The sequence below is a fragment of the Erinaceus europaeus genome, chromosome 12, assembly GCF_950295315.1.
Source record: "Erinaceus europaeus chromosome 12, mEriEur2.1, whole genome shotgun sequence".
Taxonomy (NCBI): Eukaryota; Metazoa; Chordata; class Mammalia; order Eulipotyphla; family Erinaceidae; genus Erinaceus; species Erinaceus europaeus.
Genome location: NC_080173.1, coordinates 99874547 through 99897886, shown reverse-complemented (window position 1 = coordinate 99897886; position 23340 = coordinate 99874547). Strand labels below are relative to the sequence as shown.

The 23340-nt window shown below is 69.3% G+C and overlaps 1 protein-coding gene across 1 annotated transcript; it reads right to left on the bottom strand.

Annotated features, from left to right (window-relative positions):
• Positions 1-1468: 1468 nt before the first annotated feature.
• Positions 1469-10743, bottom strand: PRSS50 (serine protease 50). Its single transcript, XM_060204914.1, has 5 exons — positions 10470-10743; positions 7066-7228; positions 3309-3592; positions 2169-2335; positions 1469-1802 (listed from the first exon to the last, which is right to left on the bottom strand). Exons 1-5 carry the CDS (start codon positions 10741-10743, stop codon positions 1572-1574), a joined length of 1119 nt encoding a protein of 372 aa, XP_060060897.1. The 3' UTR covers positions 1469-1571.
• Positions 10744-23340: the final 12597 nt, after the last annotated feature.

Genomic DNA, 23340 nt, shown 5'->3' with positions numbered 1-23340 from the left:
GAAGTTGCTGGGAGGCCCATTGTAGAGGCCCAGGGGCCAGGAGCTGGGTTGCAGGGCCAGGTTAAAGATGCAGAGGGCTTAGGTTGGCAGGCCAGACAGAAAACAGAACGAGTCTGGAGGCGGGGCCCCTTCTGAGATCCAGGAGAGGTTTGTGAAGCCAGGAGACTCCACCAGCTATTCTGTGATCAGCTGGGTGGGAAGGATCGGGGACATAGGGAGCCACCGCAGAGGCCATAGCCAGCCTCCCCCCCGGGACTGTAACAGTCACTGTGCCTAAAAGCAGCCCTGCAGTGTGCCTCATAGCGTAGAACACATACATTCTAAGCCCGGGTCTTGGGTTCAAGTCCTGGTACCACCTATGACCAGAATGATTCTCTGGTCTCTCTCTGTGTATGTCTCTCTTTGTCTCTCTCATATAACAAATAAATCAAACAGGAAAGGAGGAGGAGGTCCATGTGACCAGAAGGTCAAGGCCCAAATGCCACTTGGGGACTGGATCCTTGGGTGCAGAGGCTCCCAGATGGGGCAGCAGGTGTCAGGCCGAGACCCAGAGTGACACCAGGGAAGGTTCTGAGCTTGTGGTGTGTGTGTAGTGGTGGGGGCGGGGGGCTGACAGCGCTCACTGCCCCTGCAGTCAGGCTGTGCACGGAGCCCAGTGCCCTCCTGCACCTGAGAGACCTGAGGGAGGCCTGGCCCCTGGAGGCCTCGTGGAGCACGGGAGAAACCTGCAGCCGTGACGGGTGGCCCAGGTGTGACTGGAGCTCACTGCCTGAATTAGAATAAGCTGGAGGGGGAGAGAGAGAGAGAGAGAGAGAGAGAGAGAGAGAGACACCAACCCAGCGGCTCAGAGACGGTGAACTCCATCCAGGGCAGCAGATCAGGGAGGAAGCAGCCCACAGGCCTCCTTGCCCCCTCCGCCCGCCTGTCTCTCATGTCCGGCGATCTCCAGTGCTCCAGCGCCCTGCTCGGCGGGCAGGCTGGGACCCAGAGTTCACAGAGGAGAATCTGACGCCCACTGCTGTGTCGCTGAGGGAACACACGTAGGGAACACGCGTAGCGGCCCAGCCTCAGGCCCCGGCTTCAGGGAGAACGACATTCCGGGCCTGCCCTCAGTGTCATCCCCTTCACGCTCCCACCACCTACCTTCCTTTTAAATTTTTTTTTTATTAGCTTCATTTACAGGATAGAGACAGAGAACGAGAGAGACTGAGAGACACCTGTAGCCCTGCTTCACCACTTGCAAAACCTTCCCCCTGCAGGTGGGGACCAGAGGCTCGGGTCCTTGTGCACTGTAACCTGTGCGCTCAGCCAGGTGGGCCACCACCCGGTCCCTCCCACCACCTTCCGTAAGAGTCACTCTGAGCCTTTAGACGGTGGCAGACCCTGGAGGTCGTCACCTTCCAGAACACCCCCCCACCCCCGCCAAATCTGGTCCACACATTTCCCAGTCAGCAGGCCCAGGAAAGAGGAAGCTTGAGAAGTGTTTAATTGAGCACCTAGTCTCTGCCCGCTCGAGGGGCATTTTCCAGGCAGAGACCATGAGGGGGCCTGGGCACGGGTGGGCACGGGCATCAGCGGGCAGCAAGGAGGCCGAGGGGGAGCAGGAGGGCCAGGAGCAGGGCCCTGGCCTGGGCAGGCGGAGGCTGCCCACTGAGCACCTCCCAGATCCAGGGCTTGTAGGAGGTGGTCCTCAGGAAGATGAGCGGGGCCGCACTCTCGTTGCAGCCGGGGCCCCAGCTCATGATCCCCATCAGCAGCCATGTGCCCTCCACAGAGCAGACCAAGGGTTCACCGCTTCTCTCCTGTGGGCACAGGGGCACGGGGAGAACTGGGTGTGGCCTGAGGCGGACGCCAGTCCAGGGACAAGTAAAGGTGCCCTCGTGGCAGCTCTCCTGAACCCAAACAGCATCCCATGGAGGGGGCTCCAACCCCCGGAGACCCTCCTCAGAGCTCTTCCCACCAGCCCTGCCCTCCGCTGCCATCTGCACCCTCCACCCTCACCCTCACCCTCCCTCACCCCTCACCCCTACCTCTCCAGCCTCCCTGTCTCTGCCCAGGCTCCCCACTGGGTCAGCCCTGGCTGTCCTCCGCCCGCCTCCCTGCCCCACATGGTCCGGCCCTGCATCCCCACTTCTGGGAGGGCCTCGGAGGAGAGGGGCAGTGCTCACGTAGCAGAACTTCTCCCTGTCCTGGTCTTGTATGCACATCATCTGGGCCGTGACAATCCGGATCAGAGCGGGCACCTTGGAGAACTTGTGGTAGAAGTTGTCACACTCCTTCCTGTTCATGACAGTGACTTCCTTCTCCTGAAGGGTCCGGAACTGGGGCAGCAGGCCTGGGGGACAGAGGCTCTGTGCCCTCGATGCTGCCCGGGCCTCCCCGCCTCCAGCCAGGTCTCCTATCCTGGCCCCGGCTGACCCACCTCCCCGTCCCCACCCCAGGGTTCCTCTGTCTCCCTGCTCCCTGCTGCCTGCCTGTCCTCCATGGCCTTGCTGGCATCCCTCCCTGCAGCCTGCAGCCTGCAGCCTGCATCCAGCACCCAGCACCCAGCACCCAGCACCCAGCATGCGGGCTCCTTCTGTCCCTGATGCCAGTCTGCCTAGCGAATTCAGACTCCTACCCTCCTTCTCTGCAAGTCTTTGCCAAAGGCCTCATTCTCTCCTGAGCGTCCCCCACTGTCCCCTCAGGGGACTGCCTCCTCTAGCTACACGCCATGCCAGTTCATCTCTGACTCCAGATAATCATCTCTGACTCTGAGCTTCTGGGGGACAGGATACCCCCCGTGGCAGGGGTGACCTGGCTGCCCGCCCTCAGGCTGTCCAAGGCTGCAGGGAGACACCCTTCTCGAAGGAGAGGCTCAGGGGGTCCCCTGGGAGGCCTGCGCCTTTCTGAGGCTCGTAGGCCTGGGCTGGGACAATGCTCCTGCCCTCTGGCTGTGCCTCTGAACTGAGGAGAGAGACCAGGGACCACGGGGGACAGAGGAGCTGTGTGCAGACTGCTCCCATCCCTGGTTAGCGTGCAGATGGCAGGCTGCGGCTGGCTGCCTCTCTCTGCTTCAGGGAAGCCCTGCTGACACTCCCTGGGCTGGGTTGCTCGTTCCAGGACAACCCGGCTTCCCGAAGGTCATGACGGCCTTGATGCATTCACTGCAGAGACCCTCAAGGGGAAGAAGACCTCTGAGAGTCCGGCAGGAAGGGCAGTGGGCTCCCTGAGGGAGGTGTCTCAGAGACATCTGCCCACAGCAGACCCGGCCTGCACCCAGGGCCCCACCACCCCCGATCTGGGGAGGCTCTGCTCTGCTCACTCACCGTTGGCATTGGGGAGTCCCCAGCCCGTCACCGTGCAGTGGGACTTGTCCTTCAGCACGAAGTGTGAGTCCGGCAGGCAGATGGGCCAGATATACCTGCTGTAGCTGAGGTTCTGCTGCAGCTTGAGGAGCCCGAGGTCCTGGACCCTGCCCACCCATGACCAGCGGCGGTGGGACCGGTATTGCCTGTTGACGATGACCTGCTCCACGGGGATGTCCGAGCCCGTGCTTGCCGTGCGGTCGACCCAGGGGCTCCCTGCCCGCACTGAGTAGACTGCATCGCTCCTGGGGAAGCAGGAGAGGGGTTGACCGTCGGGCTGCAGGTGCGCCACCCCTGCCCACCACCTCACTGCCACCCAGGATAGTCCAGTGGGCACCCACCTGCCTCAGGCCCCCAGAGCCTCCTGTTCACCACAGGGCCCCACACAGCGGGCTGTCCGACCCCCCCCCCCACCTTGGCTTACGGAGGGAGAACCCAGCTACAGGGAGGCCTGGGACTGCATAGCTAGGAGGCGGCGGAGATGGGGTATCTACTCGGGGTCCAAACTCTGGGCCCTGAAAGGTTGCAGCCCTGCCCTCCACCTCCCCTCCCAGCATGCCCCGGGGCTCTCTGTCAGCCCTGGGATGGGGGCACCCACAGGCATCCTGGGAGCCCCCCCAGGCCCTGACACCGACCTGCTAACATCGGTCTACTTAGCTGACTTCCCCTGCAGCCCAGAGGAGCGACTTGACCCCCTTGTCCCCAGGCCCAGGGCAGGGCCTAGTCTCAGAGACACACAGACGGCCCTCAGCATAATGAAGGAAGGCCCACAGCACACAGGAGCCTTGGGAGGAGCAGCTGTGGGCAGGGCAGGGAGGTGGCTTGGCAGTTAGAGCTCACAGCTGAGCACATGCCTATGGCCCTAGGGTCCACTGCTGGTACACGTACATTTAAAATTACAGTTTTAGTGGTCCGGGAGGTGGCACAGTGGATGAAGTGTTGGACTCTCAAGCAGGAGGTCCTGAGTTCAATCCCTGGCAGCACACGTACCAGAGTGATGTCTGATTCTTTCTCTCTCCTCCTATCCTTCTCATTAATAAATAAATAAAATATAAAAAAATAAAAATATAGTTTTAGGTGGTCCGGAAGGTAGTGCCGTGGATAAGGCACTGGACTCTCCAAGCATGAGGTCCTGAGCTAAGTGCCTGGCAGCACATGTACCAGAGTGATGCCTCGTTCTTTCTCTCTTTTCCTATCTTTCCCATTAATAAATAAATATAATTAAAAATAATAATACAGTTTTAGTAGCATAAGATTCCATCCTACCTTCCCTGGGCAGACGCCCTCACCCATATGTCCTGGAACCTCCCCTCCCCAGAGCCCTGCCCCACTAGGGACAGACAGACACAGGCTGGGGGTGTGGATCCACCTGCCAACACCCATGTCCAGTGGAGATGCAGTGACAGAAGCCAGAGCTCCCACCTTCTGCTCCCCATAAAGAATTTGGGTCCAGCCTCCCAGCTGGGGAAAGATGACCAGAGGGCTCTAAAGTCCAATTCCATCAGGACTCAAGAGAGAAAAGAGGGAATAAAGGAAGGACACTCAGAAGTAGCAATAGGTGTAGATGTGACTTAGAAAGGAAGAGAAGGGGGGTCGGGCGGTGGCGCAGCGGGTTAAGCGCAGGTGGCGCAAAGCGCAGGGACCGGCGTAAGGATCCCGGTTCGAGCCCCCGGCTCCCCACCTGCAGGGGAGTCGCTTCACAGGCGGTGAAGCAGGTCTGCAGGCGTCTGTCTTTCTCTCCCCTTCTCTGTCTTCCCCTCCTCTCTCCATTTCTCTCTGTCCTGTCCAACAACGAATTGCGTCAACAAGGGCAATAATAATAACCACAACGAAGCTACAACAAGGGCAACAAAAGGGGGGAAAAATGGCCTCCAGGAGCGGTGGATTCATGGTGCAGGCACCGAGCCCAGCAATAACCCTGGAGGAGGGAAAGAAGAAGAAAAAAAGAAAGGAAGAGAAGGCAGGACCACAGAGGGAAAAGAGGACAAACATCTAGAAATATAGACAGTTACAGAAGTAGTAGCCAGCCCTTATCTGTGACTTAGGGAGGGCCACTGCAATGCCTCCCTTCCGTCCTTTCTTGTCTTTTCTATTTTTTTTTTTTGCCTCCAGGGCTCAGTGCTATTTTTTTCCCTTTTGTTGCCCTTGTTGTTTTTTTTTTTTTAATCGTTGCTGTGGTTATTTTATTTTATTTTAATTTTTTTTTATTTATTCCCTTTTGTTGCCCTCGTTTTTTATTGTTGTAGTTATTATTATTGTTCTTGTCATCATTGTTGGATAGGACAGAGAGAAATGTAGAGAGGAGGGGAAGACAGAGAGGGGGAGAGAAAGACAGACACCTGCAGACCTGCTTCACCGCCTGGGAAGCGACTCCCCTGCAGGTGGGGAGCCGGGGGCTCCAACCGGGATCCTTATGCCGGTCCTTGTGCTTTGCGCCACCTGCGCTTAACCCGCTGCACTACAGCCTGACTCCCGGTTGCTGTGGTTATTATTGTTATTATTGATGTCCTTGTTGTTGGATAGGACAGAGAGAAATGGAGAGAGGAGGAGAAGACAGAGAGGAGGAGAGAAAGACAGACACCTGCAGACCTGCTTCACCCACTTGTGATGCTACCCCCCTGCAGGTGGGGAGCTGAGGGCTCGAACTGGGATCCTTACGCCGGTCCTTGTGCTTTGCGCCACGTGCGCCTAACCCACTGTGCTGCTGCCCGACCTCTCCCCTTGAAATCTCTAATGGAGGGGATGGGGACACGGAACTCTGATGGTGGGAACAGTGTGGCATTAGACCCGTTATCTCATAATTTTGTAAATCAATATGAAATCACTAATTAAAAGGAAATATATATATATAAGCCCCACCTGCAGGGGGGACCCGTCACCAAGCAGGTCTGCAAGTGTCCACATTCCTCACCCTTTCTCCATATCCCCCTTCTCTCTCAGTTTCTCTGTCCTGTCAAGTAAAACAGACCCCCCCCAAAAGGGGGAAAATGGCCTCCAGGAGCAGTGGATTTGTAGAGCAGGTACTGAGCCCCAGCAGTAACACTGGTGGAAAAAAAAAAAAAAAAAAAAGGACGGACAGAGAGAGGGAAAGCTACCACAGCACCAAGGCTGTAGACAGCAGGGACTGGGCTGCAATCTGGAGCGCACACACGGCATAGCAAAGCGGCACACCGCCCAAGTGAGCCGTCTTGCCGTCCTTGGAAAATTACTTGAAGAACGTGGGGAGGAGGAAGGCAGCCTGGGCGGTGGTTTCCAAGGCTCCAACTCTTTATCTGCGAGATGACCGAGGGGCTGGATGAGGGCAACAATGTGTGGAGCCTCTGGCTTGGGAGGTGACATAGTAGATAAAACACTGGACTCACAAGCATGAGGTCCCGAGTTCAACCCCTGGCATGGCATATGTCAGAGTGATGCTCTGGTTCTTTCTCCTTTCTGTCTCTCTCCTGAATAAGTCAGTCTGTCTCCTCTCCTCTCCTCCCCTCCCCTCCCCTCCCCTCCCCTCTCCTCTCTCACTGTCTCTCTCTCTTTTAAAGGACTCTTAGGAAGGAACTTACAGGACCCAGCCCTCCACCCACATGCTTGGAGCTCGGCGAGGCTGGTGCTGGGACTTCCGAGTCCAGCAGAGGGCACAGCTGCTGCTGACAGAACAAGTGGCAAAAGGCCCCTCACCACCCCCGGGACTCCAGACCCCCTGCCCCTGCCCCAGGGGCCAACTCACTGGGTCAGGCAGTGGGCGATGGTCAGGACCCAGCGGTGAGCGATGATGGCGCCCGCACAGATGTGCACGCCGTTGGCCCTCACACTCACCATCCAGGGCCAGCGCCGAGCCACGGCCTCCGGGTAGGTGAGCGTGATGTCAGGCTCGTAGGACTTGCCGCAGGCTGAGGGGAAGGGGCACAGTTTAGTGAGGATGAGGACAGAGGGCCTCTGGCCGCCCTCTCGCACCCCCCACCCCCAGACTGGTCTCCTGCTTCTCCCGGGATGTGCCGTTCCACGGGTCACTGTGTGACTGTGCCGGCCACACGTGGACGGGGGTCTCTGGCCCCACGAGCCTCAGTGCTCCCCAAACATGGTCCATCATGGGCCCCTCACCTCTGGCCAGTCCCTTCACCAGCTATCTGTGCTTCCATCTGATTCCCCTGACTTCAGCCACGGCACAGCCCTCTCCCTCCCTGGGGACCCTTCCCCTGGCTCAGGAGAGACAGCCAGATGCCCGAGGACCCCTCCCCTCATTCAGGACAGAGAGAGCCAGATGCCCGAGGACCCCTCCCCTCGTTCAGGACAGATTGAGCCAGGTGCCTTAGGACCCCTCCCATGACTCAAGGAGAATGTCAGGTGCCCGAGGACCCCTCCCCTGGCTCAGGAGAGAGAGATCAGGGAACCTGAAGACCCCTCCCCTCATTCAGGAGAGAGAGCCAGGTGCCGGAGGACCCCTCCCCTCATTCAGGAGAGAGAGCCAGGTGCCCGAGGACCCCTCCCCTCATTCAGGAGAGAGAGCCAGGTGCCGGAGGACCCCTCCCCTCATTCAGGAGAGAGAGCCAGGTGCCCGAGGACCCCTCCCCTCATTCAGGAGAGAGAGCCAGGTGCCGGAGGACCCCTCCCCTCATTCAGGAGAGAGAGCCAGGTGCCCGAGGACCCCTCCCCTCATTCAGGAGAGAGAGCCAGGTGCCCGAGGACCCCTCCCCTCATTCAGGAGAGAGAGCCAGGTGCCCGAGGACCCCTCCCCTCATTCAGGAGAGAGAGCCAGGTGCCCGAGGACCCCTCCCCTCATTCAGGAGAGAGAGCCAGGTGCCCGAGGACCCCTCCCCTCATTCAGGAGAGAGAGCCAGGTGCCCGAGGACCCCTCCCCTCATTCAGGAGAGAGAGCCAGGTGCCCGAGGACCCCTCCCCTCATTCAGGAGAGAGAGCCAGGTGCCCGAGGACCCCTCCCCTCATTCAGGAGAGAGAGCCAGGTGCCCGAGGACCCCTCCCCTCATTCAGGAGAGAGAGAGCCAGGTGCCTGAGGACCCCTCCCCTCATTCAGGAGAGAGAGGCAGGTGCCCAAGGACCCCTCCCCTCGTTCAGGACAGATTGAGCCAGGTGCCAGAGGACCCCTCCCCTCATTCAGGAGAGAGAGCCAGGTGCCCAAGGACCCCTCCCCTCGTTCAGGACAGATTGAGCCAGGTGCCAGAGGACCCCTCCCCTCATTCAGGAGAGAGAGCCAGGTGCCCGAGGACCCCTCCCCTCATTCAGGAGAGAGAGAGCCAGGTGCCTGAGGACCCCTCCCCTCATTCAGGAGAGAGAGGCAGGTGCCCAAGGACCCCTCCCCTCGTTCAGGACAGATTGAGCCAGGTGCCAGAGGACCCCTCCCCTCATTCAGGAGAGAGAGCCAGGTGCCCGAGGACCCCTCCCCTCGTTCAGGAGAGAGAGAGCCAGGTGCCCGAGGACCCCTCCCCTCATTCAGGAGAGAGAGCCAGGTGCCCGAGGACCCCTCCCCTCGTTCAGGAGAGAGAGAGCCAGGTGCCCGAGGACCCCTCCCCTCGTTCAGGAGAGAGAGAGCCAGGTGCCAGAGGACCCCTCCCCTCATTCAGGAGAGAGAGCCAGGTGCCCGAGGACCCCTCCCCTCGTTCAGGAGAGAGAGAGCCAGGTGCCCGAGGACCCCTCCCCTCGTTCAGGACAGATTGAGCCAGGTGCCCGAGGACCCCTCCCCTGGTTCAGCAGAGAGCCAGGTGCCTTGACAGGAAATGTGTGTAAGAGCAGGCACCCTGGGGGTCCCAGCAGGAAGGAGGGGCTGCCCATCTCCCCGGGAAGCACAGGCTTCAAGCAGGATGAGCCTCCGATTGCCACCACCTGCCTGGCCCGGCTCGCCGTCCCATCCAGCCCCATCCAGCCCCGAGGGTTAGCAGGGATTATCACAGCAGACCGCAGACCACAGGCTGCTCGCCGGCTGCAGGAGGGCGGGTTGGCTGGCACAGCCACCCGAGTTTTCTGCTCAGGACGGGGCGGGGGGGGGGCAGCAGCCCACACCCAGACGCCTGCCTGCAGACACTCTGAGTGGCCCTGAGCCAGGGCTGCCCGTTGCCTCGTTTGATTTGGTTTTATTTTGATTTTTTCCCCCAACTCCAGCTTTGTTTTATTAAACAAGCTCAGTTTCACCACTCTGGGTGTCTCTGTTCTGAAGAGAGATGAAGAGGAGAGACAGCAGAGACTCCTCTGGGGCGTCCCGGCTTGACGCGGGGCCCCAGGGGCAGCGCCAGGCAGGTGTTGTAGAGGGTGGGCTGTCTCTCCAGCTCCCCCACCTGCATTTCAGAGGCTGGCCCAGGGGAGGCCTGTGAGCACACACGCAGCTGGTTGTGGGCAGGGTCCCCGGGCAGGAAGCTCCTCTCACACTCAGGGTCTCACCCCTGCCTGAAAGCCACGGCTCAGCGGGACACAGGTGCAGGGGCGCGGCCCCCCAGCTCTGTGCTGGACACCCCCAAAGTCCTTGGCTGGAGCTGGCCCCAGGGGCCGGGCAGGGCCTGGGCAGGCAGCAGCCCCCACTGGACCACCTGTTCAGGAGGTTAGGAACCACGCCCGGGGGCGGGGGAGACAGCATAATGGTTCTGCAAAGAGACTCTCCTGCCTGAGGCTCCCAGGACCCAGGTTCAATCCCCGGCACCACCACCACCATAAACCAGAGTTCCGGTTAAAAAACAAACAAACAAACAAACAAACAAGGGGGTCGGGCGGTAGCGCAGCGGGTTAAGCGCAGGCGGTGCAAAGCGCAGGGACCGGCGTGAGGATCCCAGTTCAAGCCCCCGGCTCCCCACCTGCAGGGGAAGTTGCTTCACAGGCGGTGAAGCAGGTCTGCAGGTGTCTGTCTGTCTCTCCCCGTCTCTGTCTTCCCCTCCTCTCTCCATTTCTCTCTGTCCTAGCCAACAACAACGACGTCAATAGCAACTACAATAATAACCACCACAATAATAAAAACAAGGGCAACAAAAGGGAAAATAAATTAAAATAAGATAAAATAAACTAACAGACAGACAAAACCAAAGCACAGCCTGCCCCGGAGGCTGCACGGGCTCCCGCCTCTGCCCCCACCCAGGTGGCGGCCAGCACCCCAAGGTGGCCTCCTCAGCCCCCCCACCCCCCCGCACTCACTCGGGAAAAAGTCGTCCTCGTCCTCGTCCTCCGGGTCGGGCCCCGGGGTCGGGCTGACCAGCGGCGCGGGCCGGGGGTGCTGGCCGGGGGGCTGCGGGGAGGCGCTGCGGGTGCGGGTGCGGGTGCGGGTGCGGGTGCGGGGCTCGCCCATGGGCCGCAGCAGGGGCTGCAGCAGCAGCAGCAGCAGCAGCAGGAGAGCCGCGCGGGGCCCGGGCAGCGCCGGGGGGTGCAGGGGGGTCCGCCTGAGGGCCTGGGGTCTGCCCCCGAGCGCCATCCTGCTCGCGCCGCACTGCCCCCGCCTGGCCGCCCGCGACGGCTGCGGCGGGACCTGCCCGAGGCCGCCCCCCGTGGCCGCCCGCGGTACTGCAGCCGCCACCCCGCCCCCGGGGCCGGGCCGGGCACAGACCCGGTGGGCGCGAGCAGGCCCTGGGCCGGGCCGGGCACAGACCCGGTGGGCGCGAGCAGCCCCTGGGCCCGGCCGGGCCGGGCACAGACCCGGTGGGCGCGAGCAGCCCCTGGGCCGGGCCGGGCCGGGCACAGACCCGGTGGGCGCGAGCAGCCCCTGGGCCGGGCCGGGCCGGGCACAGACCCGGTGGGAGCGAGCAGCCCCTGGGCCGGGCCGGGCCGGGCACAGACCCGGTGGGAGCGAGCAGCCCCTGGGCCGGGCCGGGCCGGGCACAGACCAAGTGGGCGCGCGCAGCCCCTGGGCCGGGCCGGGCACAGACCCGGTGGGAGCGAGCAGCCCCTGGGCCGGGCCGGGCCGGGCACAGACCCGGTGGGCGCGCGCAGCCCCTGGGCCGGGCCGGGCCGGGCACAGACCCGGTGGGAGCGCGCAGCCCCTGGGCCGGGCCGGGCCGGGCACAGACCCGGTGGGCGCGAGCAGCCCCTGGGCCGGGCCGGGCCGGGCACAGACCCGGTGGGCGCGAGCAGCCCCTGGGCCGGGCCGGGCCGGGCACAGACCCGGTGGGCGCGAGCAGCCCCTGGGCCGGGCCGGGCCGGGCACAGACCCGGTGGGCGCGCGCAGCCCCTGGGCCGGGCCGGGCCGGGCACAGACCCGGTGGGCGCGAGCAGCCCCTGGGCCGGGCCGGGCCGGGCACAGACCCGGTGGGAGCGAGCAGCCCCTGGGCCGGGCCGGGCCGGGCACAGACCAAGTGGGCGCGCGCAGCCCCTGGGCCGGGCCGGGCACAGACCCGGTGGGAGCGAGCAGCCCCTGGGCCGGGCCGGGCCGGGCACAGACCCGGTGGGAGCGCGCAGCCCCTGGGCCGGGCCGGGCACAGACCCGGTGGGAGCGAGCAGCCCCTGGGCCGGGCCGGGCCGGGCACAGACCCGGTGGGCGCGAGCAGCCCCTGGGCCGGGCCGGGCACAGACCCGGTGGGCGCGCGCAGCCCCTGGGCCGGGCCGGGCACAGACCCGATGGGCGCGCGCAGCCCCTGGGCCGGGCCGGGCCGGGCACAGACCCGGTGGGCGCGCGCAGCCCCTGGGCCGGGCCGGGCCGGGCACAGACCCGGTGGGCGCGAGCAGCCCCTGGGCCGGGCCGGGCCGGGCACAGACCCGGTGGGCGCGCGCAGCCCCTGGGCCGGGCCGGGCCGGGCACAGACCCGGTGGGCGCGAGCAGCCCCTGGGCCCGGCCGGGCCGGGCACAGACCCGGTGGGCGCGCGCAGCCCCTGGGCCGGGCCGGGCACAGACCCGGTGGGCGCGCGCAGCCCCTGGGCCGGGCCGGGACAAGACCCGGTGGGAGCGAGCAGCCCCTGGGCCGGGCCGGGCCGGGCACAGACCCGGTGGGCGCGAGCAGCCCCTGGGCCGGGCCGGGCCGGGCACAGACCCGGTGGGCGCGAGCAGCCCCTGGGCCGGGCCGGGCCGGGCACAGACCCGGTGGGCGCGAGCAGCCCCTGGGCCGGGCCGGGCCGGGCACAGACCCGGTGGGCGCGAGCAGCCCCTGGGCCGGGCTGGGCACAGACCCGGTGGGCGCGAGCAGCCCCTGGGCCGGGTCGGGCACAGACCCGGTGGGAGCGAGCAGCCCCTGGGCCGGGCCGGGCCGGGCACAGACCCGGTGGGCGCGAGCAGCCCCTGGGCCGGGCCGGGCCGGGCACAGACCCGGTGGGCGCGCGCAGCCCCTGGGCCGGGCCGGGCCGGGCACAGACCCGGTGGGCGCGAGCAGCCCCTGGGCCCGGCCGGGCCGGGCACAGACCCGGTGGGCGCGAGCAGCCCCTGGGCCGGGCCGGGCCGGGCACAGACCCGGTGGGCGCGAGCAGCCCCTGGGCCGGGCCGGCCCGGGCACAGACCCGGTGGGAGCGAGCAGCCCCTGGGCCGGGCCGGGCCGGGCACAGACCCGGTGGGAGCGAGCAGCCCCTGGGCCGGGCCGGGCCGGGCACAGACCAAGTGGGCGCGCGCAGCCCCTGGGCCGGGCCGGGCACAGACCCGGTGGGAGCGAGCAGCCCCTGGGCCGGGCCGGGCCGGGCACAGACCCGGTGGGCGCGCGCAGCCCCTGGGCCGGGCCGGGCCGGGCACAGACCCGGTGGGAGCGCGCAGCCCCTGGGCCGGGCCGGGCCGGGCACAGACCCGGTGGGCGCGAGCAGCCCCTGGGCCGGGCTGGGCCGGGCACAGACCCGGTGGGCGCGAGCAGCCCCTGGGCCGGGCTGGGCACAGACCCGTTGGGCGCGAGCAGCCCCTGTGCCGGGCCGGGCCGGGCACAGACCCGGTGGGCGCGAGCAGCCCCTGGGCCGGGCCGGGCCGGGCACAGACCCGGTGGGAGCGAGCAGCCCCTGGGCCGGGCCGGGCCGGGCACAGACCCGGTGGGAGCGAGCAGCCCCTGGGCCGGGCCGGGCCGGGCACAGACCCGGTGGGAGCGAGCAGCCCCTGGGCCGGGCCGGGCCGGGCACAGACCAAGTGGGCGCGCGCAGCCCCTGGGCCGGGCCGGGCACAGACCCGGTGGGAGCGAGCAGCCCCTGGGCCGGGCCGGGCCGGGCACAGACCCGGTGGGCGCGCGCAGCCCCTGGGCCGGGCCGGGCCGGGCACAGACCCGGTGGGAGCGCGCAGCCCCTGGGCCGGGCCGGGCCGGGCACAGACCCGGTGGGAGCGAGCAGCCCCTGGGCCGGGCCGGGCCGGGCACAGACCCGGTGGGCGCGAGCAGCCCCTGGGCCGGGCCGGGCCGGGCACAGACCCGGTGGGCGCGAGCAGCCCCTGGGCCGGGCTGGGCACAGACCCGTTGGGCGCGAGCAGCCCCTGTGCCGGGCCGGGCCGGGCACAGACCCGGTGGGCGCGAGCAGCCCCTGGGCCGGGCCGGGCCGGGCACAGACCCGGTGGGAGCGAGCAGCCCCTGGGCCGGGCCGGGCCGGGCACAGACCCGGTGGGAGCGAGCAGCCCCTGGGCCGGGCCGGGCCGGGCACAGACCCGGTGGGCGCGAGCAGGCCCTGGGCCGGGCCAGGCACAGACCCGGTGGGCGCGAGCAGCCCCTGGGCCGGGCCGGGCCGGGCACAGACCCGGTGGGAGCGAGCAGCCCCTGGGCCGGGCCGGGCACAGACCCGGTGGGAGCGAGCAGCCCCTGGGCCGGGCCGGGCCGGGCACAGACCCGGTGGGCGCGAGCAGCCCCTGGGCCGGGCCGGGCACAGACCCGGTGGGCGCGCGCAGCCCCTGGGCCGGGCCGGGCACAGACCCGGTGGGCACGCGCAGCCCCTGGGCCGGGCCGGGCACAGACCCGGTGGGAGCGAGCAGCCCCTGGGCCGGGCCGGGCACAGACCCGGTGGGCGCGAGCAGCCCCTGGGCCGGGCCGGGCCGGGCACAGACCCGGTGGGAGCGAGCAGCCCCTGGGCCGGGCCGGGCCGGGCACAGACCAAGTGGGCGCGCGCAGCCCCTGGGCCGGGCCGGGCACAGACCCGGTGGGAGCGAGCAGCCCCTGGGCCGGGCCGGGCCGGGCACAGACCCGGTGGGAGCGCGCAGCCCCTGGGCCGGGCCGGGCACAGACCCGGTGGGAGCGAGCAGCCCCTGGGCCGGGCCGGGCCGGGCACAGACCCGGTGGGCGCGAGCAGCCCCTGGGCCGGGCCGGGCACAGACCCGGTGGGCGCGCGCAGCCCCTGGGCCGGGCCGGGCACAGACCCGGTGGGCGCGCGCAGCCCCTGGGCCGGGCCGGGACAAGACCCGGTGGGAGCGAGCAGCCCCTGGGCCGGGCCGGGCCGGGCACAGACCCGGTGGGCGCGAGCAGCCCCTGGGCCGGGCCGGGCCGGGCACAGACCCGGTGGGCGCGCGCAGCCCCTGGGCCGGGCCGGGCCGGGCACAGACCCGGTGGGCGCGAGCAGCCCCTGGGCCCGGCCGGGCCGGGCACAGACCCGGTGGGCGCGCGCAGCTCCTGGGCCGGGCCGGGCCGGGCACAGACCCGGTGGGAGCGAGCAGCCCCTGGGCCGGGCCGGGCCGGGCACAGACCCGGTGGGCGCGAGCAGCCCCTGGGCCGGGCCGGGCCGGGCACAGACCCGGTGGGCGCGAGCAGCCCCTGGGCCGGGCCGGGCCGGGCACAGACCCGGTGGGAGCGAGCAGCCCCTGGGCCGGGCCGGGCCGGGCACAGACCCGGTGGGCGCGAGCAGCCCCTGGGCCGGGCCGGGCCGGGCACAGACCCGGTGGGCGCGAGCAGCCCCTGGGCCGGGCTGGGCACAGACCCGGTGGGCGCGAGCAGCCCCTGGGCCGGGTCAGGCACAGACCCGGTGGGAGCGAGCAGCCCCTGGGCCGGGCCGGGCCGGGCACAGACCCGGTGGGCGCGAGCAGCCCCTGGGCCGGGCCGGGCCGGGCACAGACCCGGTGGGCGCGCGCAGCCCCTGGGCCGGGCCGGGCCGGGCACAGACCCGGTGGGCGCGAGCAGCCCCTGGGCCGGGCCGGGCCGGGCACAGACCCGGTGGGCGCGAGCAGCCCCTGGGCCGGGCCGGGCCGGGCACAGACCCGGTGGGCGCGCTCAGCCCCTGGGCCGGGCACAGACCCGGTGGGCGCGAGCAGCCCCTGGGCCCGGCCGGGCCGGGCACAGACCCGGTGGGCGCGAGCAGCCCCTGGGCCGGGCCGGGCCGGGCACAGACCCGGTGGGAGTGAGCAGCCCCTGGGCCGGGCCGGGCCGGGCAAAGACCCGGTGGGCGCGAGCAGCCCCTGGGCCCGGCCGGGCCGGGCACAGACCCGGTGGGCGCGAGCAGCCCCTGGGCCGGGCCGGGCCGGGCACAGACCCGGTGGGCGCGAGCAGCCCCTGGGCCGGGCCGGGCCGGGCACAGACCCGGTGGGCGCGAGCAGCCCCTGGGCCGGGCTGGGCACAGACCCGGTGGGCGCGAGCAGCCCCTGGGCCGGGTCGGGCACAGACCCGGTGGGAGCGAGCAGCCCCTGGGCCGGGCCGGGCCGGGCACAGACCCGGTGGGCGCGCGCAGCCCCTGGGCCGGGCCGGGCCAGGCACAGACCCGGTGGGCGCGCGCAGCCCCTGGGCCGGGCCGGGCCGGGCACAGACCCGGTGGGCGCGAGCAGCCCCTGGGCCCGGCCGGGCCGGGCACAGACCCGGTGGGCGCGCGCAGCCCCTGGGCCGGGCCGGGCCGGGCACAGACCCGGTGGGAGCGAGCAGCCCCTGGGCCGGGCCGGGCCGGGCACAGACCCGGTGGGAGCGAGCAGCCCCTGGGCCGGGCCGGGCCGGGCACAGACCCGGTGGGCGCGAGCAGCCCCTGGGCCGGGCCGGGCCGGGCACAGACCCGGTGGGCGCGCGCAGCCCCTGGGCCGGGCCGGGCCGGGCACAGACCCGGTGGGCGCGAGCAGCCCCTGGGCCGGGCTGGGCACAGACCCGGTGGGCGCGAGCAGCCCCTGGGCAGGGCCGGGCCGGGCACAGACCCGGTGGGCGCGAGCAGCCCCTGGGCCGGGCCGGGCCGGGCACAGACCCGGTGGGAGCGAGCATCCCCTGGGCCGGGCCGGGCCGGGCACAGACCCGGTGGGAGCGAGCAGCCCCTGGGCCGGGCCGGGCCGGGCACAGACCCGGTGGGCGCGAGCAGGCCCTGGGCCGGGCCGGGCCGGGCACAGACCCGGTGGGCGCGAGCAGCCCCTGGGCCGGGCCGGGCACAGACCCGGTGGGCGCGAGCAGGCCCTGGGCCGGGCCAGGCACAGACCCGGTGGGCGCGAGCAGCCCCTGGGCCGGGCCGGGCCGGGCACAGACCCGGTGGGCGCGAGCAGCCCCTGGGCCGGGCCGGGCACAGACCCGGTGGGAGCGAGCAGCCCCTGGGCCGGGCCGGGCCGGGCACAGACCCGGTGGGCGCGAGCAGCCCCTGGGCCGGGCCGGGCACAGACCCGGTGGGCGCGCGCAGCCCCTGGGCCGGGCCGGGCACAGACCCGGTGGGCGCGCGCAGCCCCTGGGCCGGGCCGGGCACAGACCCGGTGGGCGCGAGCAGCCCCTGGGCCGGGCCGGGCCGGGCACAGACCCGGTGGGAGTGAGCAGCCCCTGGGCCGGGCCGGGCCGGGCACAGACCAAGTGGGCGCGCGCAGCCCCTGGGCCGGGCCGGGCACAGACCCGGTGGGCGCGAGCAGCCCCTGGGCCGGGCTGGGCCGGGCACAGACCCGGTGGGCGCGCGCAGCCCCTGGGCCGGGCCGGGCCGGGCACAGACCCGGTGGGACCGTGCAGCCCCTGGGCCGGGCCGGCCACAGACCCGGTGGGCGTGCGCAGCCCCTGGGCCGGGCCGGGCACAGATCCGGTGGGAGCGAGCAGCCCCTGGGCCGGGCCGGGCCGGGCACAGACCCGGTGGGAGCGAGCAGCCCCTGGGCCGGGCCGGGCCGGGCACAGACCCGGTGGGCGCGCGCAGCCCCTGGGCCGGGCCGGGCCGGGCACAGACCCGGTGGGCGCGCGCAGCCCCTGGGCCGGGCCGGGCCGGGCACAGACCCGGTGGGCGCGAGCAGCCCCTGGGCCGGGCCGGGCCGGGCACAGACCCGGTGGGCGCGCGCAGCCCCTGGGCCGGGCCGGGCCGGGCACAGACCCGGTGGGCGCGAGCAGCCCCTGGGCCGGGCCGGGCCGGGCACAGACCCGGTGGGAGCGAGCAGCCCCTGGGCCGGGCCGGGCACAGACCCGGTGGGCGCGCGCAGCCCCTGGGCCGGGCCGGGCCGGGCACAGACCCGGTGGGAGCGAGCAGCCCCTGGGCCGGGCCGGGCCGGGCACAGACCCGGTGGGCGCGAGCCGGCGCTGGGCCGGGCCGGGCACAGACCCGGTGGGCGCGAGCAGCCCCTGGGCCGGGCCGGGCCGGGCACAGACCCGGTGGGCGCGAGCCGGCGCTGGGCCGGGCCGGGCACAGACCCGGTGGGCGCGAGCAGCCCCTGGGCCGGGCCGGGCCGGGCACAGACCCGGTGGGAGCGAGCAGCCCCTGGGCCGGGCCGGGCACAGACCCGGTGGGCGCGCGCAGCCCCTGGGCCGGGCCGGGCACAGACCCGGTGGGCGCGCGCAGCCCCTGGGCCGGGCCGGGCACAGACCCGGTGGGCGCGAGCAGCCCCTGGGCCGGGCCGGGCCGGGCACAGACCCGGTGGGAGTGAGCAGCCCCTGGGCCGGGCCGGGCCGGGCACAGACCAAGTGGGCGCGCGCAGCCCCTGGGCCGGGCCGGGCACAGACCCGGTGGGAGCGAGCAGCCCCTGGGCCGGGCCGGGCCGGGCACAGACCCGGTGGGAGCGCGCAGCCCCTGGGCCGGGCCGGGCACAGACCCGGTGGGAGCGAGCAGCCCCTGGGCCGGGCCGGGCCGGGCACAGACCCGGTGGGCGCGAGCAGCCCCTGGGCCGGGCCGGGCACAGACCCGGTGGGCGCGCAGCCCCTGGGCCGGGCCGGGCACAGACCCGGTGGGCGCGCGCAGCCCCTGGGCTGGGCCGGGCACAGACCCGGTGGGAGCGAGCAGCCCCTGGGCCGGGCCGGGCCGGGCACAGACCCGGTGGGCGCGAGCAGCCCCTGGGCCGGGCCGGGCCGGGCACAGACCCGGTGGGAGCGAGCAGCCCCTGGGCCGGGCCGGGCCGGGCACAGACCCGGTGGGCGCGAGCCGGCGCTGGGCCGGGCCGGGCACAGACCCGGTGGGCGCGAGCAGCCCCTGGGCCGGGCCGGGCCGGGCACAGACCCGGTGGGAGCGAGCAGCCCCTGGGCCGGGCCGGGCACAGACCCGGTGGGCGCGAGCAGCCCCTGGGCCGGGCTGGGCCGGGCACAGACCCGGTGGGCGCGCGCAGCCCCTGGGCCGGGCCGGGCCGGGCACAGACCCGGTGGGAGCGAGCAGCCCCTGGGCCGGGCCGGGCCGGGCACAGACCCGGTGGGAGCGAGCAGCCCCTGGGCCGGGCCGGGCCGGGCACAGACCCGGTGGGCGCGAGCCGGCGCTGGGCCGGGCCGGGCACAGACCCGGTGGGCGCGAGCAGCCCCTGGGCCGGGCCGGGCCGGGCACAGACCCGGTGGGAGCGAGCAGCCCCTGGGCCGGGCCGGGCACAGACCCGGTGGGCGCGAGCAGCCCCTGGGCCGGGCTGGGCCGGGCACAGACCCGGTGGGCGCGCGCAGCCCCTGGGCCGGGCCGGGCCGGGCACAGACCCGGTGGGACCGTGCAGCCCCTGGGCCGGGCCGGCCACAGACCCGGTGGGCGTGCGCAGCCCCTGGGCCGGGCCGGGCACAGATCCGGTGGGAGCGAGCAGCCCCTGGGCCGGGCCGGGCCGGGCACAGACCCGGTGGGAGCGAGCAGCCCCTGGGCCGGGCCGGGCCGGGCACAGACCCGGTGGGCGCGCGCAGCCCCTGGGCCGGGCCGGGCCGGGCACAGACCCGGTGGGCGCGCGCAGCCCCTGGGCCGGGCCGGGCCGGGCACAGACCCGGTGGGCGCGAGCAGCCCCTGGGCCGGGCCGGGCCGGGCACAGACCCGGTGGGCGCGCGCAGCCCCTGGGCCGGGCCGGGCCGGGCACAGACCCGGTGGGCGCGAGCAGCCCCTGGGCCGGGCCGGGCCGGGCACAGACCCGGTGGGAGCGAGCAGCCCCTGGGCCGGGCCGGGCACAGACCCGGTGGGCGCGCGCAGCCCCTGGGCCGGGCCGGGCCGGGCACAGACCCGGTGGGAGCGAGCAGCCCCTGGGCCGGGCCGGGCCGGGCACAGACCCGGTGGGCGCGAGCCGGCGCTGGGCCGGGCCGGGCACAGACCCGGTGGGCGCGAGCAGCCCCTGGGCCGGGCCGGGCCGGGCACAGACCCGGTGGGCGCGAGCCGGCGCTGGGCCGGGCCGGGCACAGACCCGGTGGGCGCGAGCAGCCCCTGGGCCGGGCCGGGCCGGGCACAGACCCGGTGGGAGCGAGCAGCCCCTGGGCCGGGCCGGGCACAGACCCGGTGGGCGCGAGCAGCCCCTGGGCCGGGCTGGGCCGGGCACAGACCCGGTGGGCGCGCGCAGCCCCTGGGCCGGGCCGGGCCGGGCACAGACCCGGTGGGACCGTGCAGCCCCTGGGCCGGGCCGGCCACAGACCCGGTGGGCGTGCGCAGCCCCTGGGCCGGGCCGGGCACAGATCCGGTGGGAGCGAGCAGCCCCTGGGCCGGGCCGGGCCGGGCACAGACCCGGTGGGAGCGAGCAGCCCCTGGGCCGGGCCGGGCCGGGCACAGACCCGGTGGGCGCGCGCAGCCCCTGGGCCGGGCCGGGCCGGGCACAGACCCGGTGGGCGCGCGCAGCCCCTGGGCCGGGCCGGGCCGGGCACAGACCCGGTGGGCGCGAGCAGCCCCTGGGCCGGGCCGGGCCGGGCACAGACCCGGTGGGCGCGCGCAGCCCCTGGGCCGGGCCGGGCCGGGCACAGACCCGGTGGGCGCGAGCAGCCCCTGGGCCGGGCCGGGCCGGGCACAGACCCGGTGGGAGCGAGCAGCCCCTGGGCCGGGCCGGGCACAGACCCGGTGGGCGCGCGCAGCCCCTGGGCCGGGCCGGCCGGGCACAGACCCGGTGGGCGCGAGCAGCCCCTGGGCCGGGCCGGGCCGGGCACAGACCCGGTGGGAGCGCGCAGCCCCTGGGCCGGGCCGGGCCGGGCGCAGACCCGGTGGGAGCGAGCAGCCCCTGGGCAGGGCCGGGCCGGGCACAGACCCGGTGGGAGCGAGCAGCCCCTGGGCCGGGCCGGGCCGGGCACAGACCCGGTGGGCGCGAGCAGCCCCTGGGCCGGGCCGGGCCGGGCACAGACCCGGTGGGCGCGCGCAGCCCCTGGGCCGGGCCGGGCCGGGCACAGACCCGGTGGGCGCGAGCAGCCCCTGGGCCGGGCCGGGCCGGGCACAGACCCGGTGGGCGCGAGCAGCCCCTGGGCCGGGCCGGGCCGGGCACAGACCCGGTGGGCGCGCGCAGCCCCTGAGCCCCCCCCCCCCCCGCGACCCCGGTCCCCGCCGCCCGGCCGAGCCGTCTGCCCACCCGGCGCCTCGACACGCGTGCGGCCCCGGGCCAGGCCTCTGTCCCCACACGGGGGGAGGACGGCGCAGTCCTAGGGACAGACGTCCGGCATGCCCGCCACCTGCCGCACTGCTCCCTGCCGCTCAACACGTGGAAATGTTGCCTCGAACGCTCTTTGATTTATTTCATATGACAGCCCAGGGGGGTGGCACAGTGGGTAGTTTGGGCTCTCCTGGGCTCGGTCCCCGGCATCATGTGGGCCAGAGGGTCACTCTGGTCCTCTCTTCTTTATTTTATTTTATTATTTTCCTCTTTTGTTGCCCTTGTTGTTTGGATCATTGTTGTGCTTATTGTTATTGTTGTTATTGATGTCATCATTGTTGGATAGGACAGAGAGAAATGGAGAGAGGAGGGGAAGACAGAGAGGGGGAGAGAAAGACAGACACCTGCAGACCTGCTTCACCGCCTGGGAAGCGACTCCCCGACTCCCCTGCAGGTGGGGAACCCAGGGCTCGAACCGGGATCCTTATACCTTGGTCCTTGCCCTTGGCGCCACATGCGCTTAACCCGCTGCACTACAGCCCGACTCCCCCTCTTCTCTCTTTCTCCCATTAAGAAATAGATATTAAAAGGAGGAGGAGAAGGTGGAGGAAGAGGGGCCAAGTGGTGGTGCACCTGGTTGAACGTGTTACAATGCCCAAGGACCTGGGTTCGAGCCTCCTCCCTCTCCCCACTCACAAGTGGTGAAGCAGTACTGCAGGTGTCTCTCTGTCTCTCTTCCTCTCTATCTCCCCTTCCCTCTCAGTCTGCCTGTCTCTAGCCTTATTCTTCTTCTAGCGTTTGCCCTTCTTCCGTAGCCAGTCGACAGCGTCAGGTTGAGCCTGATGTAAAGTCTCGAGACCTCCTTTGAATCTGGAGAGGTGGCAGTCGTTGACTATGTGGGTCATAGTCTGTCTGGAGCCGCAGGGGCAGTTTGGGTCGTCTCTGGCTCCCCAGCGTTGGAACATAGCGGTGCTCTAGCCAATACATAAAGATAATTTTTTTAAAAAAATTAAAGAAAAGAAGTGCTGGGGCTCACGTGGGGTGACTCCAGCCGGGAAGGTAGGCTTACCGAGACTCTGTCACTAGCTCAAGAGACTACATGATAAAGAAAGAGACTCGGGGAGGATTCTGATACGAACACTCTCAATTTATTCAGTGGGCTTGGGTTTATATAGAGATTTAAACAAAGAACATTTTTCAAATACGTCAGAAATTACAGGTTTCTTAAAGGTCAGCTTGCCCCTGTGGTAGGGGGCTGGTATGACAAGAATTGATGCAGATACATAAAGGTCAAGACAATTATTCTCCATGATGCAAACAGGTTAATTATCTAAAGGCATTTGAAAGAAGCATAGGGGTCAAACCAGTAGGGTGAGATAGAAGATAAACAAGGCTTGATGTAAATCATAGATATCAAGAGACATAAGGAAATAGTGTTTTGAGGCTTCACTGTCTGGTGTTGGGGTGTAAGATGAAGTGTGTTTCTCCTTTGTGAATGAACCTTAAAGCAGGCAGCCATGTGACCTGCTGCTAACAGGGAGAAACTGGGATTTCTGTGGGCTTGAGAGTCTTACAAGGGGAAACTGAGTCCGGGAGACTTTCCCCCTTGGCTCATCTCTATGAGGGAAGCTAACAAGGGGCGTCTTTTCCAGACCTCCATCCATGGATCAGGGGAGTTTTACCTAAGCTCTACCAAGCTTTCACATAGTCCCACAAGGAAGAAATATTTAAAAGAATATATCTAGGGGACCTGGTGGTGGTGACCCAGTTAAATGCACACACTGACATGCACAAGGACTCGAGTTTGAGCCCTTAACCCCCACCTGCAGGGGGAAAGCTTCAGGAGTGGTGAAGCAGGGCTGCAGGTGTCTCTGTCTTTTTCCTTCTTTATCTCCCCCTCCCTCTAAACTTCTCTGTCTCTGTCCAATAATAAATAAAAAGATTTAAAAAAATATTTATTCCCTTTTGTTGCTCTTGTTGTAGGTATTATTGTTGTTGTCGTTGTTGGATAGGACAGAGAGAAATGGAGAGAGGAGGGGAAGACAGAGAGGGGGAGAGAAAGACAGACACCTGCAGACCTGCTTCACCACCTGTGAAGCGACTCCCCTGCAGGTGGGGAGCCAGGGCTTGAACCGGATCCCTAACGCTTTGTGCCACCTGCAATTAACCCTCTGTGCTACTACCCGACTCCCTAAAAAGATTTTTTATAAAATAATTTTTTTATTTTTAAAAAACTGTTAAAGATTTATTTTCCCTTTTGTTGCCCTTGTTGTTTTTTATTGTTGTAGTTATTATTGTTGTTGTAATTGATGTTGTTGTCAGATAGGACAGAGAGAAATGGAGAGAGGAGGGGAAGACAGAGAGGGGGAGAGAAAGACAGACACCTGCAGACCTGTTTCACCGCTTGTGAATTGACTCTCCTGCAGGTGGGGAGCCAGGGGCTCGAACCGGGATCCTTAAGCTGGTCCTTGGCTTTGCGTCACGTGCACTTAA

Bases quoted from the DNA above. Each gene is read 5' to 3' on its own strand.
- PRSS50 (XM_060204914.1), bottom strand. From the start codon at position 10,743: ATGGCGCTCGGGGGCAGACCCCAGGCCCTCAGGCGGACCCCCCTGCAC. The intron at 2,336-3,308 runs GTGAGTGAGCAG...TCTGTCCCCCAG, and splicing joins GGGACTCCCCAATGCCAACG to GCCTGCTGCCCCAGTTCCGG. The intron at 1,803-2,168 runs GTGAGCACTGCC...CTGTGCCCACAG, and splicing joins ACAGGGAGAAGTTCTGCTAC to GAGAGAAGCGGTGAACCCTT.